This window comes from Corvus moneduloides, chromosome 3 (genome assembly GCF_009650955.1).
Source record: "Corvus moneduloides isolate bCorMon1 chromosome 3, bCorMon1.pri, whole genome shotgun sequence".
NCBI lineage: Eukaryota > Metazoa > Chordata > Aves > Passeriformes > Corvidae > Corvus > Corvus moneduloides.
Window position 1 is genome coordinate 72,819,942 of NC_045478.1, and position 21,828 is coordinate 72,841,769.

Sequence of the window (21,828 nt, forward strand, 5' to 3'; positions counted from 1 at the left end):
TGTGTGCAATCTTAATTTTGTAATTTCTGTACTTGTCTAAAGCCTTGTCCCCAGTAGACAACAGCTCCGCTTTAATCACCCTAACAAAGCTGCAAGGAGAAGAGTGGCCGCTTTCGTCCCCCATGAACGACGTTACACGACGATAAAAGCAGCGGACCTTAACGCCGCGTTAGGCTCTGCTCCACACCCCGCGATGCCCAAGCCCGGCGGGCCGGGGCAGGTGGGCTGTGCCGGCGGGGCCGCGCGGCGGCGGCGCCCGCAGGGGTCGCTGGCGCGGAGGCGGCGGGCGCATGGCGGGACCCGAGGCCGGGGCGGGACCCGAGGCCGGGGCGGGCCGGGGCGGGCCGGCGTGGGCGGGCCCCGGGGCCGGCCGGGCCGGGGGCGGCGGGGCCGGGCAGCGCACACAAGTCGGCCGCGAGTTGCAGGCGGCCGGCGGCGGAGCGTTGGCTGTAACTTGACACCGGGGCGAGAGGCCGAGCGGAGAGAAGGAGCGAGAGCGGCGGCGGAGGAGGAGAGGAGCGGAGCAGAGCCCCAGGGAGCGAGATGGTGACCACCTCCTTCCTCTCCCCTTAGCGGCGCTCCGTAGCAGCAGCAGCAGCAGCCGCCGCCGCAGGAGCACCGGGGACTCTTGTCTGCCGCGGAGCCGAGGGCAGCCTACGATGGGGACTGGACGGATCCCCTGAGCTCCCGGGAACTTTCCCGGCCGCGGGCAGCCGGAGTCGGGCAGGCGGATGGAGGATGCGCTTCCCCCGGCGGGCTGCGTGAGCCGGCGGCGGCGAAGGGGAGGATGAAGAAGAAGCAGCAGCACGGCGGCGGGGAATGCCCGGCGCCCCGGTCGCCCGCGGCGGCGGCGGCGGCGGCGGGAGGGGGCCCGGGCCAGGGCGGGGGCTTGAAGAGGCGGCGGCCCCTCTCGCTGCTGCCCTTCCTCTCGCTGCGCGACTACGGCTTCTGCATGGCCGCCCTGCTGCTCTTCTGTTTGGGCTCCCTCTTCTACCAGCTCAACGGGGGCCCCCCGCACTTTCTGCTGGACCTGCGGCACTATCTGGGTAAGGGCGGCCGGCGGCGGCGGGGACTTGTTGCGGCTCTCCCTCACCTCCCGCGGCGGCTGGGCTGGGGCCTCTCCCTGCGCCGGGGACACGGCCGTGGGGCAGGGGCGGCCAGAGGCCGGGGCTGCCGGGCAGGGTGGGCAGGCGGGACGCGGGGCCGTAAACGCTGACACCGGAGTGGGACCGGTCGGCGGCGCCCCGAGAGCCGAGCGCCCTGCCACAAGTTCATGCTGGTGGCGAAGGCAGAGTCCCCTCAATACTTTCTCAGCCCCGAGACCGCTCTGCGCCCGAGGGCGGCTCTTTGTGTTCCCGGTGGCCGTGGCAGAGCGCGGTGTGCCGGCTGCTCGGGCCGCCAGGTCGGTCCGAGGAGGAGCGGAGCGGAGGGCAGCGCTCGCTGCCTGCGGGTCGCACCCCGCGGGGAGCTCGGGCGCAGTCGCCCTGAGCTGTCAGCGCCTCCCCACCGTGTGCTGTGCCCCGGAGAGGAGGGGCGGGGTACGGGTGGCCCACAGCAGAAGACGGTGTTACTAAAAAAGAAACAAACAAACAAACCGCAACTAACCAAAAACCCCAGCTGCACTTTGTGAACCAAGCATCCATCCTCGTGCAGCAGGTTTGCGTCTGGAGAGAAGGGTGTGCTAGCAGGGTCAGTGCAGCAGCGCTCAAACACTCGAGCTCACTCTGGTACTTTGCCAACCTGGTTGCCTGCACAACCCCCAAGGAGGTGCCCCGGAGGAGCGGGTACAAGCCCCACGCTGTGGCCTGTAGTTCTCATCCTCATGCTGACCACGGGTTTTCAAGTGATTTTTCATTGTCATTTTCATTTCAGTGTCCGCATTGCTAAATGTTGCTTCCCTGCTCAGCAGAGTTGTGTGAAAAAGAGTTTATCGTGAGGTCGAGTGAGTACCTTAGACTGGCAGGACTAGTTCAGGTGGTGGTAGGACAAGGGGGAATGACTTTAAACTGAAAGAGCAGATTTAGTTTAGCTGTTAGGAGAAAATTCTTCACTATGAGAGTGATGAGGCACTGTAACAGGTTGCCAAGAGAAGCTGTGGATGCCCCATCCTTGGTATTGTTCAAGGCCAGGCTGAATGCGGCTTTGAGCAACCTGGTCTAGTGGAAGGTGTTCCCTGCCCATAGCAGGGAGATTGGTTTAGATTGGAAGGCACCTTAAAGACCATTTAGTTCAGTTCTGTGATTCTGTGATATGAAATAGGGAACAAAACTGGAGTGTTTCTCAATATAAGAGGATTACTACAAAATAATTTGTGGTGTGAGTTTTTACCACATTAGCCGCTCTGTTTTACTTGTCTGTGAAGGTAAGGCTTTGGTGGTACATGCTGCAGAAGGACAAGCTGTAAGAGACAATGTTAGGTTGCAAACAAAAATACAGTTCGTGTATTTCAGAAAAATAAAATCCTTTTCTATGTGTACATATTTTATGAACATCTTGAGAATACAGCCCTGTGTGTGTGTGTTTCTTTTCTTTATGGGAAAACTATCCCACGTCTTCAGTCTTCAGTTAACTAGTGAGAGAGCATGAAGAGGCAGTAGAACAAGAGACAACAAACACAAGTTGCAACAAGGGAAATTCCAGTGAGATATCAGGAAAAAAATTTCAGTGTGAGAGGAGCTGGAATGAGATGTGTGTGAGTGTGTGAGATGTTGGAACAGGCTACCCAGGGAGGTTGGGATGTCCTTGCAGATATTCAGAACAAGCCCCTGAGCTGCCCAAGTTGATTTGTCCGTGTTTTGTTGGGGAAGTAGGACCCGGAGAACAGAAGTCACTTCCAGATAATGTTATATTCTGTGATTCAGCTGTAAAAAGCCAGTGAAAATTCAAGTGAAAACAGAAGAAGAAGAAAGCTTTGGATATTACTTCACAAACACAACAGCAATTTTGGCTTGAGTTTTAACGACTTTTTTTTTTTTTCCTTTAATATTACAATTAGGAAGAAATTCCTTCACTGAAGAGGAAACTGAAAAATTTTCCACCCTAGAATCACAGAATTTCTAGGGTTGGAAGGCACCTCTACAGATCATCTAGTCCACCTCCCCTCCCAAGGCAGGGTCACCTAGAGCAGGTCAACACAGGAATGTATCCAGGTGGGTTTTGAGTGTCTCCAGCCAAGGAGGCTCCACAACCTCCATGGGCATCCTGTTCCAGTGCTCTGCCACTCTTAACATAAAAAAGTTCTTCCTCATGTTGAGGTGGAGCTTCTTGGGTTTCAGTTTATGGCCATTGCTCCTTGTTCTGTCATTGGGCACCATGGGAAAGAGTCTGACACCATCATCTTGGCACCCATCTTTGAGATACTTACACGCATTACTGAGATCCCCTCTCAGTCCTCTCTTTTCTAGACTAAAGAGGCACAGCTGGTAGAAGACTATGTTTGCAGTTGACTGGTATTTTAGTGGGATTAAACACAATCTCTGGTTTTCAGAGGGAAGTTTTTGTCAATTTTTAAAATTTTAATCTTCTTCAAGGATAAATGTTGTTTAGCTTGGCTGAGAATAGACTGCAAGAAAAACGGTGTTACTCAGCTTCTTACTTCGTGGCCTTTTGACTGCTTTTGAGGGATGGGGGAAGTAAAACTAACATCTACTACCCTAACCACTCTAGCCAGTAGTTGCATGTCTGCTGGAACATCTTCTGACACCTGCAGATGAAAGGCTTGGAAATCACTGCGTCTTGGAGAATGGGTCATGATAATTTTTGTGAGGTGCTCAGCAAGTGCAGAAAAGCCTTTTGTTGTGTGTGCCTGAATGTGATGAGCCTCTGGGGATGGAGCACAGTCTTACTGAAAATGTTTTGGGGTTCTTTTGAAGTGCAGGATTCTCACAGGAAAAAGTAGACAGATCTGTTAATCTCTGTCAATGAACCTCTGCACTTGTTCTGTGAATTAGTGTAGGAATTTCTTTTCTGTGCCTGAGTGACCTGGCATGTTAAGGAGATACAGACTTGCCTAACATCCTGCACCGGGCTGGTGGCTGAGAGGGAAGCAGAGTCCTCGTGGCTGGTTGGAGTCCTAGTACCCACTAAGCAAGCTGTGCTGCTGCCTCTGCAGACAAGTGGGACCTACTTTGGGTGCTAAGGTGTCTGTTTGCATGCAACTTCATGAAGTTACTTTATACTTCCTTGGTCTACAGTTTCATTTGGGTTGTCAAAGTTGATCCATGTGGGTGACATTGCAGAACGTTTTATTTTTTAAATTTTTTAAGTGAGTGCAAGTTCTACAAGAGTGGTGTGTGCTCCTTGAGGTATCCATCTGGGAAGGCTTTCAAATTAGGAACAATTTTTTTTGTGACTAGAAGGCTTATTGTCTTCCAGGGAGCTAACAGAACTGCTTGGAGGAATAGGTATTGGAAATCCAGTCCTGCTAACTACCAAAGCTGTACGTGTAAATGTGTGTTTTATACAGCAGTTGGAAGTTTCATGACATTAAAAAAAATTAAACTTTTTTCCCCTCTGAAGCCACAGATTCAGTGTACAAGCAACTCTTTCCTTGTAGTCCTTCTAACCCACAATATATGGTGTTAAAATTTACATCTCCGAACAAAAATGAGCAGTTAGTTTGTAAACTGTGTTTGCAGTGCTTGAATTTTGCAGTTGCTCTCATTGTGTTTAAATCTACAAAATCAAGGAGTCGCCTAAAGGGAGTATTAATTTCTCTAGCTATTTTGTGCCTTCCATAGTGTGGGGAGGGGTTGTCTTGTCTGACTTCAGGGTTTTTATTTGCATTTGCAAGTTTCAGTGCATTGCTCAAGTTTAGTTATGTTACTGTGAGGTGAATGCTTGGATTCTTTTACCTCAGAACTTGAAAGAAAGTTCCTGAGTAACAACACAAAACGTCAGTAGTGGTCTGGATAGAAATCACACCTGCATCAGGCAGGTGTGTACATAAAAGAAAATCAAGACTGTGAAAACACTTGGTTTGAAAACTTTCATTTTTTTCTTAAGCCTGCATCGTATGCTGTGGAGGAGGTATACACTGATTTTCAAAGCAATGAAGTGTGAAAGTTTGCTAGTTCTATTAACTTTCCTTTGGAGGTGGGGAAGATGAGTGTGTTTTCAGAATATTCAGACTATTAGTAATTTTTTTTTCCTCTCCCAGGCCAGCTTCTCTGGTGTCTTGTCCATATATGCCTCTCTTTTTGTTTGGTTGCCATACTGATTGGAGAGAATCTTGGAAAAACATTATGGCAGTTTGTAGGGTAGACAGTAACTGTATTCAGTATTTCCACTTCACATCGCCATCTCTTTTATACCAGAGTCATCCAGAGCAAATGAGAGTAGAGTAGTAGATACGAGGCTGTGTTTCATCATTTATTCTGTTCTGACTTCAAGTTTACAGTAATTCAGAGTACAGAAAGGTCTGTGGAAAGCTGATGGTTCCTGCTGTCTGTTCTGGATGTGGCTTGCAGTGACGCGGCTCAAGTTTCACACGGTAGTCATCCCATCAGGAGGGATCTAGAGTCCTGTTTTTCAGCATTAAATTATTGAAGAGGGCACAGACATATGTGGGTTATTTCTAAAGAATCTGGGGAAGATACTTAAAAGCACATCTGTCGCCAGTAGGCTTAGATTTGCTATATGGGGGTGCATACCAGTCTTGGACCATCTATGAGCTCCAAAAATCAGGAAGGTTTAAAAACTGCCAGGTTTTCCAGTAATGAACTGCGGTATTGGGATTTGCACAAATGAGGTCTTGCTTGTTGATTCTGCCAAGGTAATCCTGGCTCACTAATCGAAAACCAACTCCAGCAGTGGGAGGAAGTGAGAAGAGTCTTCCCTCAGATGAGTAAGACACAAATCGTAAATCTTGAACAGCCCAGTGGCTTTTGGAGAATGCACTAGGGACTCCACTCCCCTGCAACTGCAGTGGTTTTGTATTGCTTTATTCTTCCCTGCATTGGCTTGTGATACATACATGCTTCAAATTACAGAAATGAGAATTTCCGAGGGCTTGTAGCAACCCTCTAATGGCCAATAAAAAAATAAAACCTTTGGATCTTCAGTATTTGCTGTGCAAACTTGTTGTTTGTGTCAATTAAAACATTTCACCTGTTGAACTTGCTGGGAGCCTGCCAGCAAGTACGCTGGGTTGATTGCATGTGAAAGTTGCTTGTGCTTTGGTTGCCTGTGCAAGATGAAAGTCTTAAGTGTCCGCTTGTGTTCCTCAAACAATTGCTATGCTTGGTGGGCTTGGTAGCTTGAAAGTTGTCACAACAAACAGTTATGTTTATTTGGGGAATATAACCATAACAGAAGAAGAAAGAAATCTGAGTATTTGGGGAGGCTGTTAGAAAAATCTCCAAAATATTTTAAACTAAACAGCAAGTGAAACTTCTTACATAAATCGGGGAAGTATGAATTTGCTTTATTTTGGTAGGGTGTTGCAGTTGGATTTTTTGGTTGGTTGGTTTTGTTTTCTTTTTTCCCTGTGTGACTTTTTCATGTTAACCTATTAAGAGAGGCACAACAAAATGATTATCCAAAGAAAACAGTAAAAGTGACTGTCAGTGTTTTGTATACAAATTTTTTATAAGCTGTAGAAGGGAGGAACAACAGTAGGATTTTTGGGTTTTTTTGAGAGGGATTGGTTGAGTTTTTTATTCTAGTAATACTGCATTGATATCTAGAATGATGTAAAGCACAGAATTCTTCAGGGCAAGCTTTTCTAAAAAATAGAAGCACCTAGCAATCTTTATTTTTTCAGGTAGACAGCATGCTGCCTTTACATGGCCGAAAAGGGTTGTCTCATCCAGTTTTGTTTTGCACATGCATGGATCAGGAATCCTTTACAGTTTTGAAGGCTCTTCAGGTGTGTGAGTAGGAGAAACACCCTCAAGGAAAGACAGTCAGGTCTGTAGGTGAGATTGACTGTGTGGTGACACAATAACCATTTCTGAAATGCCTATGCTTTAAAAAGGCCCGGGTTATGTTCTTACTGACAGATTTTATTTCTTATTGTTCTCAAAAGAGAGAACTCTTCTGTACTCTAAAGCATTTTGATTGTGGCCTGAGAGGATTATTTAGTTGCAATACACTTGAAATTAATTACATTTCAAAATTCATTAACATTGTAGGGAACTGAAAGGTCAGTTTAGAAGCTGCTTCCTGAAAGCCTTGAAAAGAGATGGTCTGAACCTAAATCACAAGTCTGTATGTATACCTTTCTTAATTAGCTTTTCTGTCCTCTTTGGACTTCCTCATTGTGCTATTGTGAGAGCCATACATAGTATCTTTTAGATAAAATATGTTTGGACTTCCATTTAGGTTGCTAAACTCTCAAGTTATAAGTGAGCTTTTTTGGAAGACAAAAGAGGAGCCTCATCTCCAAGTAGCTTTTGTTAAAAGACTGCTCATCACTCACAGCTTGTCTGATGGTAAGATTAACAAAGCTTTGCCTAACCCATGGTGCTGTCAAGAAATACTCTGTGGAGAACTAGAATGCACCTCATTTTATGACCAAGGTCATAAAACTCAAGCCTTTTCCTTTCAAGAAGATTACTCTGGACTACATCATGCTGGCTGGCCAAAACACTCTGTACAGTGAAGTCAAAGCAAAAAATGCTTAAGACTGTGTGAATGTGTTGTGATAATATTCTAAATATATTTGGAAAATTGGGCAGCATTTATTCAGGAATATGTTTTCTGCTTTTAATATCAGACTCCAGTCTGGGAATCAGGAATTGCATATAGGCATCTGTGTATATATTTCTTTTTTCATATTGTCAACTTTGCCATTTGACAAGGGATTTAAAGGATTAATTCAGTCCCTGATGAAAGGGAATATTACTACATCTTTTTCAAAAATTTATTTTTTTGGTTTACTTTCAGGTTATATGGCAGTGTGGTATATACACCTGTGAGGGAGCAAGTCTGCTGTTAAATGGGATGTTCCACTTGGGCCTGAGGAGATAAGAGAGGCTTCAGTTCCCTGCCCTGACAGACTTCATGTGACATTGAACAAGTCATGTATTAATTCTCTCTGTGTTTAACCCCATTTTGTCCACATGACATTTTGAAGATAAATGTGTGACAAGATGTGATAGTCTGAGATATTGTAGTGTAACAGTCACAGAAATACCGAGAGGAAAGAGATGCTTTTGATAAATCCTTTTGTTGTGGATGGGTTCTGGCTGTATGAAAGAGATAAAGTAGATAGTGTTAGGAGGGAGCTCCTGTGTAGACTGAGGCAAAGTCAGTGGTCCAGCTGCTTTTCTTTCAAGGATGTCACCACTGTTGACTGTCAGAGTCTCTGTGCAGTTTCACTTCAGGAGTTACTATTATATTTGGTTTCCAGAGTCTCATCAAAGGGTTTCAGTTTTTAGTTGTATCCTCCTCTAGAAGACTTCATGTCCAGGAGAAGGTAACCAAATCATTTATTTCTTGTTTCCCGTGGCGCTGCTTAGACTTGATTTGTGAAAATGCAGTTTCTTGAAGCCTTGTTCACCCTAAGTGAATGGCAGGCACTTCATTCTCTGTCAGAGTACTGAGCCAAAAGGAACTGTGACTGTTAGGAGGAAAAAAACTGGTTGTTGCAGTGGTTCTCATATTTTCATACGAAATTAGGGAGAAGGAAGGTTGCTTTTGGTTGAGGTTTTACTAAGAATGATAAACATTGAAGGGTGCTAGAATGGGAGACTGTAGCAAAAGTAACTCATACAGAAGCTACAACACTTCATGCTCTGTGGGGAAAATAGAGACTGTCTAATTTTTTCCCCCCCCTTACCTCTGGTAAAGGGTCTGAGATGAATTAAAGTTTGTGCTAACTGTACTGCAGTGATTTCTGGTAAAAACTGTTTTGAAATCAGTAGCACATGTGAAAATCACCAGTGACAGTAAGTGGAAGTTCTTCATTTGTTATTTAAGTACAGGGCTCTTTTATCAAAATTTGTAGAACATATGATGAGGGTATAACTGAGAGAATTGGGGTTTACATTATTTTTGGTGGGAACACTCTGTAAAATGGTTGAGCAGGTATTCTTTTTCTACCCCCTGTTTCTAGATGGTAATTGATTCTTTCTGTCCCATTATTTAAATTCATACATTAATAAAAAGTGCGTCTGCTCTCTCTTGTGTCTAGCAAAAATCTGGGATTACTGAAATTGCTTTAGTGTATTTTGTATGATAGTCACCGCATTTTTTTGGAAGTAAATTTTGAGCACTTAAGGAAACCCTTCTTTCTGGGTTGTTTTCTTAGCTTCATGTGCAATTACTTGCACTTTGTTAGCTTCCAGCTCCTGTAACTTGCTCAAGAAGAGCTGTTTGTTTTGTTTTCATAGCTGTCCCTCTCTGCAAAGACAAGTTTTCGGGTAAGGTGTAGGGGTTTGTTTTCATCTTGGACTGGACAAACAGGTCTGTTGTAGGGTTCTTTTGAAGTTGTGACTTTGCACTTGCTGCTGACCACCTGTGAGCTCTGTTTGAAGTTGCAGTGGTGTGGAAGAAAGCCCTGTGTTTCCTCTGTTACAAGTACAGCCAAGGAGGTCAGTAGCCGCTCTGTGTGATCATGCGAGTGTGTATGAGCACACAAAAATCAGCTACTGCATTGTAGTAACTTGAGGATGCTTTTATTTGGATTGTCTCTCCTGAAGAACTGGGGGTAGGGGGAGGTCCTCCTGTCTCCCTTCTGTGCTGTTTTGTTGGGGTTTTTTTGGACTAGTAAGTTTTGGAGCTAGGGCTTGCAAGGGTGTAGGTGCTGTTCATTCATACCATGGGGGCAGGAAAGACAGGAATTCTTTCGAGATTGGTGAGAATTAGGTTCTTTGGATCTTGCTATAAGATTAATCCTCTCAGCTATTTGTCTGCCTTTCCTGTCTCATCAGTGGGGGGAGAGAGCCATTTCCAGGCCATTACAGTTTATTATAGACATGATACAAGCAGGATCAGCCCTTTTTGGAGATGTCTATTTAGCCTGTTGACATTAACTTAGAAGGGAACAGCAAGTTGGGATGGGCTGCCACTGCCTTAGCCACTGCTGCCTTTCCCTGGGCAGCAGAGGTGCTTGCCTGCAAGAGACCTAGTCTGACTGGTACAGCAGTGGTTCCACAAGCTTTTTTTTAGCTTATGCTTCTTCAAGTTGTTTTTTGGGGGGGGTTTTTTGGGGTTTTTTTTTGGGGGGGGGGGGGTTATGGCTTTCAAGTGAAAGCTGTGGAAAGTGATGACACAATTTTTTTTTTTCCAACTAGGAATGTTTCCTCATTGTTATTGGTGAGCAGGCAAGTAGATTTTCAAGCATAACTTGTGTTTATGTAATGAGGCATTTGTTTTTCTTTGTTTTAGAATCTGGGTTTGAGGATGTTTGGAGACTGGAGGGGTGGATAGGAAATGGAGAGCAATTATTTAACTGAAATTTATTTTGCTCTCCTGCTCTTTAGAGCTGCACTGAGGGAAGCAGACCCTGTTGTGTTGAAAATAGATGTTTGGCTTTGTTTGTAAGCCTGGAAGCAGAATGATTAGGTGTGTGTTACAGTTTCTGAGTACTAATGCTTTAGAAATAGACATTTGGATGCTTGCCAAGGCTTGCTACTTATCATACTTAATGATTCAGAGTAGAAGTCATCAGGAGACTGGGATGGGGATCGTAGTGTCTGTGCCTGTTTGAGTGAAGAAGCAGTACATCTCTGCCATAAGTAAATAGTATGTTTCAGCACCCCTGAGAGTGTTTATTTTAAAAATCTCTGCTGATCAAGTGGATGGTTGGTTCAGTTTAATGTAGCTGCCCCAGAGAGAGGATGCCAGCATAACATTGTACTCTTACAAGGTTACTAACTTCTGGCAAGTGACAATTCTGTGAGATGAGCTGCCGGTGCCTGGATGAACAGTTGCTAGTCAAGGGGATTTGATTTATTATTTTCACTTTTTTTTTTTTTTAATTTTCTAATGTGGAATGTCGTGGACATTCCTGGGAGAGGACTTGCTCCATACAACTGTTATTGTTAATAGATATTTCTGAAATGCATACAACAAAGTTGTTAGAATAAGTGAATGTTTCTTAGCTTTTACTTAATTACTGCTGGAGACTGTTGTCAAGCTTCTGTCATTGCTTGGCCTTTTAATGGAATGGCAGATTTCTTTGGAGGAACCTTTGATTTTCTCAAAGATTTTTACATGGTGTTTCAGCCCAGATTTCAAAGCTTGCTTTTGAAATCTAAATTCCAGTTATATGTCTTTTTACCTTGGGAACTCTTTGGGAATTCAGATTAGAGCTTGCATTGTTTCTGTGAGGGACTGGGGGGTCTTCTTATTCTATCCGGGTTATGAAGTTTTATGCTTTTCCTTCATGGCAGTGACTTGTGTTGAAATGGCCATGAGTCCTGAAGGGATTGGAGCATGGGAAGCCTTATGATGTTGTTTCAGAAAGAATTTGAGAATTATCTCACAATATACAAGTTTTGGGTTAGATTTCAGGTGACACAGTAATTTTGTGAATGTTTACAAAACTGATTAATGTTTTTATGCCTCTGTTTATCTCATAGCAATTAGGAGGAGAGAGCATTAAGTACGGCCAATATTGATGCAGTCTTTTTGTTCAGTCTTATTTTTTTGTTCTCTTATTACCTTCCAAGAACCTCTTTGTCCTTCTGTTCCCCTTGTGTTTACAGGTAGTTTCCCAGTCCTTTTGTTACTCTGTTCCTCTGTAACACCAAACCACATTTAGCAGATGGAGATTTCCCAGTCATGAATTACTGGTGGTCCTATTTCCTTCAACCAGATTTTCTTTTTTCAGTGGCTTGCATCACAGAGCAAATACTCTTGCCTCTTTTGCTGGCCTACATCTAGAGAAGAGCCACCTGAACCTCTGCATTGAAAATCAGAAAAAAATGGGATCTTAGAAGAAGCATCCCATAAGCAGCCCATACTTTTGCATTCTTAAAAGGTAAGGAAAAAGGCTGAGGTACTGTGAAATACACAGAAAGATCTTGGAGGTGTGATGTTGGTAGAGCTCTACTGTACAAGTTTGATGAGATTACAGATAGAAATTGTATTCAGATTGGGCAATACAGTGTCAAGAAGAGGTTGCTTTAAATAGGAGAGAACTATAGGGGGAGGAGGGGACAGACTTGGTGTCTTGATCAGTAAAAATTATACAAGATTTAGAGTATGCATGGCTTGTCTGTAAGACCTTTACTCCTTGTTTCAGAGGTTCCCTCTGAAGTCAGCAGGGAGAGACAGTGGTATCTCCAAAGACTAACTCAGGCTTCTGATGTGTCTATGCTGACAAAACCTCCGACTTAAGCACAAAGAAATGCTTGAAGTTTGGGAAGAATCTGAGTTGTCATGGTACTTACTCTCAGAAACACTTGTTGATGACCAGTGGTAGGCTTCCAAAGAGGAGATGGAGAAAGATAGGGCAGGGAGAGAGGAGCTGGGACGTTACAGTAGAGAGATTTTTAAATAGAGAGGTCATCACTTCATGTCAGCAGGTCATTGAAACCTGACTGCTTAGGATGCATAAAAATAATGACTACATAAGGCACTGGAAAAATAGCACTGCAGGGGGTATCTACCCCTGCTTGATGGGTGGATTTGGTGCCATGTTTGTTTCTCCCTAGCTCTTGCAGTTCCATGAAAATGGTGCACGACAACAGCTTTGATATGATCTGAAATGTTGCAGCAGATATTGTAAGGCAAAGGCTGTGAAATTGCTGACTTCTCAATTCCTTTCATGTGTGCAGCTGATTGTTTTTTTCCTAGCAGAACTCCCCATACAAATGTGCAGATCTCTTTTGTGTTGCCTGTTGGGAGATAGCACAATAAGTAAATTAGGGTGAATAATAAAATAGCAGAGCCTAAAGCCTACCACCTGTTTATCTGAGGTTTTGTGGGGGTTTTTTTGTGATAGGGGGTTTGGTTTGATTTGGTTTGGGGCTTTTTTTGGCAGGGGGGGTCTTGTTTTTGTGAAGTAGAGATTCTCAGAAGTGTGATTAAATGAAAGCTGAAATAGAAAATGCTTCATCCTCTAACTGCATGCTCTCTACCTTGCCTCACTATTAATGAGCAAAACCTATCACTTAATATCATCCATTCAATAATATCTTTCTGGGGAGTCAGTCAAATTCAGCAGGAGTTATTTAATCTTCTGATGAACAGCCTTACTTCATTAGGCCTGTTGCATTTTTCCCTGTCTAGTTTTGAATCTGATACTTGTCTCATCTAATCAATGAAGCAAATTTTGGCAAAGCTCTGTGATTCTTTATAGCTCAGCACTTTGTTTTTTGCACTATGCTACATGGAAACAGCTGACAGCTTCAGTTCTTTTTCCTCTGGAACACTTTGGTTATGAATTTTAGAAGCTGAAAGATTTTTAAATAGCGTATGGTATCTTTCACCTTCTGACCCCAGCTCAAATACAGCTGAGGCTGGCAGTAACTGGATCTTACTGATACTGTGCTGAGGTGTTCAGTTAGCTGTGTGCAGTAGGTTCATTTAGGTGGTTGTGATACTGGACTCCCTTCTTCACTCCGCTGGCTCAAGGATACTGCCTGTCATGCCAGTGTGAGAGTATGTAGCACCAGTGGAGGATCAATGGCTGTTACCTGCTAGGGGTCCCAGTGAAATGATGCACTTTTCTCCCTCTTTTTAAATGTGCTGTGGTTCTAGTGATGGTGTGTGTCCTGCTCACGCTTAGTGCAAGAGGGACTTGAGATTCAGAAAGATGTTAATAAGGGTTACAAAGCTTGGGGGGGGAGGGAAGGGCTTGGGAAGGGAGGCATGGACCCAGCTGTCCCCAGGATAAGAGCTGTGCCTGCATGCTGAATTTCTTTGTACTACCCTAGTAGTTGGACTTGTTTGTTTGGAGCTATTGTATCAATAATAAATTTATTCTTTACAAAAGAAAAAAAAAAGGCAAGCCTGAAATTTTCTGCTCAAGTGTCATAAAGAAATCTTTCCATCTTCTGTAAAAGAAGCTGCTAAGTGTCCTTCTTGCTTCCTTTTCACTCAGTCACTACTGACTGGAGAGTACAACTCTGGTTTTTATCCTCATGCCTGTTTTCATCTAGCATGTCAAGGAGGAAAGTAATTATGAATACTTTTTATTTAATTTAAAGGGCACAGAGAGGTGATGTGCCTTTGGTGTCATTTGTCTAATTGATAGCAGTATCAGGAATAGGGTTGTGATTCTCTTCACTCTTAGAAGGGCAGGGATTTTCCCAGAAACCTGTGCACCATGTCCAACAAAACACTGAATGCCCAGCAACACGGAAATGCTTCTACTTGCCTTTACTTCAGCACTTGCCTGCCTCTCCTGGCTGGGATGGTTTGAGTTTGTTTAGTCTGTGAGCTTTATATCTGCACAGCATTCCTGAAAAGTAATGAAGTTGGTTTTCTGATGGGACTTTCGAAGCACAAGGAATTTTAGGGAACTGTGAAAACAGGTCTACCAAACTGTGGGCTGCTTTTGCCCAGCAGAGCCTCCATCCAGCCCAGGCATAAATTCATATTTTCCTGTCTCTGAGCAGCAACTTTTTAGAGTCTTTCCTCACCCTGTTCCCCTCAGTAGGGAAGCCTGCTACTGCAGAACTGTATGTTGGGCTTGAGACTCTCAAAGTGACAGGGAAGCATGTGGGAGGGAGTGATAGCTGGGACAAGAAAAAGCGGGGTAAGAGAAGCACAAGTTGCTGGGCAAAACTTTCCTGATTTAAGCTAGAAAAGGGACACCTTTTAATGTATTCTGCTTAAAAAGAGCTTGTGAGAGGCAGGAATAGTGCTGGGGGAGCAGACAAGTGATAAGCGGCATGTTAAGGAACCTATTCCTATTGAAAAGTATTTATTGTTCCTTTCTGCAGCTGTCTTCAACAACCTCTGTGGAATTTGCTCACCAAAGCCTCTACTGTGAGTGGAAAAAGTTGTATTTGTGGCACGAATAGATGTTAAAACAGCTGCTTTATGTAGCCAACACAGCTTAAAAGCTTCAGAAATGTTTCCTTAACTTGCTTAGTCTCAAGACAGAAATATTTTTAATACAAAGGAGCTCATAATGCAAGGGAGTTGATTTGCTCAGGCAAATTTTATCCATCTGTTAAGCTCTCTGGTATTTTTAACTGAATTTTAACTGGTTTTTTTTAAACTATATTTTAAACTGAAATTTTACATCCACATTTTTCCTTGATTCAGAAATAATAGTTGCATTGTGTGAGAAGAATGACCAGAGAACTTGTTCTTGCACTCTTAACAGAATCATTACCATGCCATGAGCACAAAATAATTATGAAACTCAAGGCAGATCAGTTGAATGTCTGATGCTCTTGCAACATGATTGTTTTGGCTCGCAAAGCCTGAAAACAGAAAATTTTCGTACAAGCTACTCTGGGTCCGCATTCAAGCTTGAAATCTAATTGTTGGGAGAAATAAATGTGGTCTTAGGCAATCCTTTTTGAATATGGTCTACATCAAAGAAAATAAGAAACCCACACTGATTAAATACATAGTTAAGTCTGAGATAAAAATGACGGGTTTAGCTATTCAGCTAAATATAATATGTAATATGGCCCTGGTTAAAAATATTTCCTTACTCATACTCTATAAATAACATCATAAGTATGGTTTATAGTTTCTACAAAAACCCATTCTTCACTTCTGTTCTAGACTGTTTGAACGCCTCATTCCTGACTGCGCTGGGTCTGCTTGCTGGCGAGGCATCTCTCCTATTTTCATTGAATCTCTTTTATTTGCTTTAGTGGCCAATGAATGCTTCATGGATTGCAGAAGGGAGAACTTTTAGTTGCTTATGCCACATGAGCAGTGGGGTTTCTTAGTGCAAACCTGTATGTTGCATTTGCAGAGCCTTGTGGTACTGTGCCAGTCATAGCTCTATGGTTTGGCAAATGCTCCTGCTCAGCTGGGAAAGGAGGTGGGAGGGAAGAACAAGGAAGAGGAGAATAGTAAGCATTCTTTCACTTTCCTTCTTTCACTGTGTTTATGGACACTTAGAACAAAGCAATGGTAGCACTATTGTGAGACTTAATGTGTTCAGACTCCTGAAGCTGTGCTTACTATTGAACCACAAAAAACAGTTTAAAGAAAGTATAAACTTGTGAAATGTTCTTTTGTGTTCTCTTTCATGCATTGCAATTTCTTTGAGAAAGAAAAAGAATTGCTTTACTGCCTTAAAAACCCTGGAAAGAAAATAGATTAGAATTGGGAAAGTCTGTAGTTGGCCATGAAAGTCAGAGTTTGCATTGATAGTTCTTATGTTAGTCTTACCTACTTCAGTCTGTCGGTGACACAAAAGTTAGGTTCCTGCTAAGAATTACAGTTCAGTAGAGCCTGATATTTATTTTCTTTTACTAGAAATAACAGTGTGTGTGACCAAAGTAGGGTTATTATACTGGCATATCTTGAAATTTCTTAGAATTTGCATTTCATTATTTAATATTATTTTATTTATGCAACTCTATCTTTCGTTTGTTTTATTTGGAGATCAGTCTGTAGTGCCATATTTTCTTTTTCAGGAGGAAGGCATGCTAGATTTGTTTCATGAATAGTACTATTTTTCCTGCATGTGTTTTAGTGTAGAGGTAGTGCAGAGCTTAGATGCTGTGTTATTACAGGACTTTTTCTGTAGGAGAAATAAGACATAGTCTCCTTCTGGAGAAAACAAGATCTGTAATACATGTATGTGAATATACCTATGAAAATAGAAATAATATTCCAGGTTACACATAGTTTTATCAACATGATAAGGATGACACTTTTCATTCATGACATAAAGCTGAAGCATGTGTAATAAATTGTTTAAACCTTTTGAGCTTTCTTCTTGACCTTGCTTATGAGAATTTGTGTCCTCCCTCTACAGTAAAAATGAAAAAGGAATGGATATAAAGAATTAGAACTCTTACCACTGGATCTCCTTTATGCATGAGGTTCAGATGAGACAGTTTTGGTAATGTTTCTCGTGCATCTGTGGTAATAGATAGCAATAGAAAAGGCCAGGTTGCCCATGAATGTACCTATGAAGAAATTGGTATGAGGTGCTGTTGAAGTAACTTTGATTTCTCTGGGTGCTCTCCTCTTGGAATTTGGGAGCTCAGGCAGCAATGAATGTGCTTTGTGCTTCCAACTGCTTAAATATTTTCATACGTTACTGCATGTGAACTTACTGATGTCTTTCTGATAAGATCTGTATTGAATTCTCCTTGGGAGGAGTACAGAGACATTGTTTGAGCATGCAAGGATAGGGTTAGGACAGCCAAAGCCCACCTGCAGTTGAATCTAGCAAAGGATGTGAAGGAGAACAAGAGGGGCTCCTACAACCATATCAGCAGCAAGAGCAAGGAGAAGGAGGGCCTGCTGCTGAAGAGGGGCAGACAAGGCTGAGGTACTCAAAGCCACCTTCACCTCCGCCTTTACTGGTGAGATTTGCCTTCAGAAATCCCAGGCAAAGACTCACTGCCAGGGCCAGATTATTCCTGTTAATACCCAGTGACAGGACAGGAGACCATAGTCACAGATTGAAATACAGGAAATTCCACTGAAACATCAGAAAACCCTTTTCAGGTAAGGGTGATTGAACACTGGCATAGGTTTTCCCAGGATACTCAAAACAGTTCCTGAGCACCCTGGTCCAACTGGCCCCACTCTGAGCAGGGGATTGGAGTGGATGAGAGGCTCTGCTGAGGTGCCTTTCTGCCCCACTGTGCAATGGGCCTCTGTGCCTGGGATCTCATGGCATGTGCTGTCCTTTTAGAAACTTCGTTAGGAGTAGGAGTGAAAAGTCAACTCTAGCGTAAAGCATGGAAAAAATGCAAGGGACATGATAGATGTGTTGCTGATTAGTGGCAGTTCTAGGAACAGAGGTTGGGTCCTAGTAGCAGTCTCAGTGTAAAGGAGATTAATATGTCAAAACTGCATGTCATGTTTATGAATCACTTGTAAGACTTGAATCTTCTCCAGGACTCTGGAAAATTATTTTCTGAGAACTGATTAATTATAACATGCAAGAACATAATTTTTGTATTGCAAAAGGAAAGACAGACTATCTAACTACTAACTGTGTAACTTTAGACACTACAAATCTTACTTGCTAAGTAGTAAGCTGGAAGGTGGAATATCCTGCTGCAAACTTTTCTTGGGGTGTTCAGATTGGGGTGTTCCTTGTATAGGTTTCTTTTAGTGGCTGTGTGAAATCTATCTGTTATCTTGCATTGTGTCATTCTCAATGAAGGATACAGCAAGTGGCTAAAGAGAAAAATAAGTAGTAACTTTGGTAAAAAACCATGAGTTGCTTTACACACAATTAAACATCCTGTTGGACTTGAGCCTAGGAATCAGGATAATTTACGCCTATAACATACTATAGCTGAAAACATTTAGAAATACTGTTTTATGAGCTTCTGTATGTATTCTACAGAAATAAGTTTTTCCAAAAAGAGTCTTGGATAATGTCTGAGTATGAGGGAGAAGAAGAATGGATAGCTAATCCAAGAGAGAATGTATATGGTTGTGTTGGGAAGGGAATGCTCTTTAGCAATGCTGGTTATCATTTACCACTTTCAGCACAATTGCTTTTTTCCCCTTTGTGGTATGTTTTCCCTCCTGTGTCAGTAGGAGAGCAGTTTCTTAGAAACTTTACTTGGAAGTAGTACAGTAAATCCATTGTGCCTCTAGGATGTATTAACTTCAGAAGATACGATGCCTCAGTCTGCTAGTGAAAGTTAGACAGAATCTAGCCTGCTTGTTTGCTGGGTTTTTCTCCCTCTTACTGCAATGTGATTTTATCTTGCAAAGGCATGGTCTAATTCTTTCAAGTGAAAAAAGTTGAAGCATATTTGTTTCAATGAAATTGATACCTCTGGCAAGTTGGATCTAATTCAGATGGCTGTGCCAAGGATGGAAGTCCTGAAGCTTAAGGAGACAAAAGAAAACAAATAATTTTTTCAATTAGAGCTTAACTTTAAAAAAGATAAACTGAGTTTAAAAGTACATGTGAGTTGAGAGCTGTTGTGTTAATTTATTTACTAAGATGAGCAGCAATGTTCTGAGATTTTCCTTCGCACAAATGACATTTATATTTGGCACTGTTAAGCATTCCTATCTGAATGAAATTTTCTTGGTTTTTGCAGCACTTCTGTTTGCTGGAGTGAAGAAAGAGCAATTTGAATACTTGTGCATTCCCTTTCCTACAGCCCCCTTGTAACTGTGTGTGTTAACTAGATCTTGTTAACTGGCAAAGATTCTGAGGAAGTTTTAAAGGAAACCTTTAAAGGGTCAAGACTAACAGTATTAGGGCAGGCTCCAATATCTTTGCAGAACTTTAATGGATGCAGTGATGTTGCAAGTTGACAAAGAATTCATTTGAATAATTTAAGATATGGAATTAAGGTATGTAAGTGCATTTAATTGATTTTTCTTAACTTTGCCCACTTTCTTTTCCTCAAGTATCTAAATAGATTATAGAAGTCTCACTTGTGATAGTCTCCATGTAAACAGATACCAAATACTTTTAAAAGGTAAAGACATTCTCTGTACCTCTCCCCACTGGGCTGCCTACTGATTGCCTAAACCTCTGAAAAAACTGAGTAGCAGGAAAAAGGGAAACCAGCTGATAGTGACTTCTCACCCTTTAACATGGAGTCTGCTGCTGAATCACCATTGGATGAGAGATGAAGGAATTCTGAAAAAAATCAACAGACCAAAACTAGGAAACAAAGGAAAATAAAAAGGATTGAATACTTAAAAGATGTCTTGTGATCTTAGTGGAAGGCTGTCTGTATTTTAATTGAGTAGCTTAAACAAGAGGGTAGCAATTCTCAGATAAGGGGCTTGTGTAATTTCCCTTTAAAACATGTTGTCACACCTGGGAGTGGGGACACTGGCTCTTAGCTGCAGGCCATGCAAAATGTACATTTCCTTTAGTGGGGTGCATTGTCCTACTTAAGAATGAAATTGGAAGTTGTTCTGCTTTTTTCACTCCCTTTGATGCAAACCTTAATTACATTAGTGGGTGCTAGCACAAACCAGGCCAAGAGGGTCTTCTTGAGAAGGAGAGGGAACTGTGGTACTGCACCACTGCCCAGCAGCCGTTTGAAGTTGATGATTCTCTGCTCTAAAAATAAACAGTGTCAATAGAGAGTTGGGAATACAGATAAACACTGATACTGTAAAGTGAATATTAAATCCTGCTTTGTATTGTAGATTTGTATGCCATTTTTACAAGGCTGTGCTTTGTTTCCCTGTGGAACTGTACAGACTTTTGCAAGGAATAGGAAATTTTCCTCGAGTAACCTTTGGGTAAGAGTAGTTTCTCAGCACTTTGAGATGGCAACTTTATGGTACGCTGGCAACAAGCATTCCCTTATCCACTGTTTGCTTTTCTATTCTACCCTTTCTTGGGAAGGCAGGAGTATAAGCAACAGGATGAAGAATTTCTTCTGAAGTTATTCTGGAAATTAAAAATCTGTGTACGTAATGCACATACAGTACCTTACACTGTGACTTAGTTTTACTATTTTGAAAAATGCTGATGGGACTTCTTGTTGTTACATGTAGGAGACTTTTTTTTTTAATTAATTGTGCCATAGTTGGATTGTAATTTCCTCACAAACTGAAGGGAGAAGCTTGAAGTTAAAAATCTAAATAGTCAGAGCAATGTTATAGATGCAATGCTTATCAGAACTAATGCTAAAATCTAGCACCAATATCCTAAAAAGAATGTTTGAGACCAGAAAGAGGAAAGGGTCTAGAGATGATGTTCATCATTATTAAATACAAAGTAAACTTCATGAAATGCAAACTTTGGTTTTAGATAGACAAGAATTTATGAAGAAGTCACCTTTTATAGCTGTAGGGAAGAAAAAGAAATTACTCAAGTTTTAAGCTTATTTCTGCCAGTGTGCTCTTCCCTGCACCACATGAACAAGTATCTAGAAAAACAACTACGAATCAAATGGTATTCAAAAAAGTTAGCAGTGGTTTAAGCTCCAAGGAGGAATGTTTGAAATTGTAGGAATTTTTGAATATCACTTTTGCTGTTCTGTTAAAGAAATAATTTGAATCTTGGATCTTCATTTGAGTCTGGCTTTCTGAAAGTAAATATCAATATGGTCTATTAATTTTGAAATACATTGAAATTGTCATCACGTAGCTGACAGTGACTACTAACAGTTAAGAGAACCCCACGATCTAAAGAGAACAAATAACTACTGCTTACTGTTGGACTCACATCAAAATCCTTCTCTCTTTCTCAAAAATGCAGCTGACTGTAGCTGCCAGCTAATGTACAAACAGAACCGAGAGAGGGAACAGCTGCGCTCTGAAAAACAGCAAAGCTCAAAGGCAGCAGCACCCGCCTCGGCTCCTCTGGTATTTGATTTCAGGCTAGAATTACACATTTTGGGGTACTTTTATATGTGTAAGTAAGCTTTTCTAGGCGATCTGTAGGATTAAGGATTTCTCAAAAAGGGAAAAAAACAAAGTAACAGTATGTTGATTTTAAGAGTAACTTCATCCCATTTTTTCTTACCTTTGTCCTTTTAAAATTTCTTACAAATTTCTGTAACAGTTAGTGTTTATTGAATAGGGTTTGTAGGTCCAGTATTATGCAGACAGCATCTCTGAACCTACTTGGTGAGTGCATGTTGGCCAAAAAGGTCCTATGCCTGGTTCACCTGGATTTTGAGGAGTACCACCTAGAAATAGGTGGCAGTTACCTAATAAAATATTTCTGCATGATGGGCTTCTATGTTATGAGAAGTGGGACCCCCTCATTAGAGAGAAAGTAGTATGTGTCGTGTTTCAGGTGGGACTGGAGCTGAATCTGCATGTGGCAGATGTAAA

General features: G+C 42.2%; 1 protein-coding gene across 2 annotated transcripts in view; it reads left to right on the top strand.

Annotated features, from left to right (window-relative positions):
• Positions 1-370: 370 nt before the first annotated feature.
• UST (uronyl 2-sulfotransferase) overlaps positions 371-21,828 on the top strand; it is a 175,357-nt gene continuing 153,899 nt past the window's right edge. Inside the window, exon 1 of one of the 2 annotated variants that reach the window (XM_032102171.1) lies at positions 371-1,046. In XM_032102171.1, coding sequence (XP_031958062.1) covers positions 788-1,046 — 259 coding nt within the window. In that variant the 5' untranslated portion in view covers positions 371-787. The remainder of the gene's footprint in view (positions 1,047-21,828) is intronic. The other variant, XM_032102172.1, reaches the window with a different exon arrangement.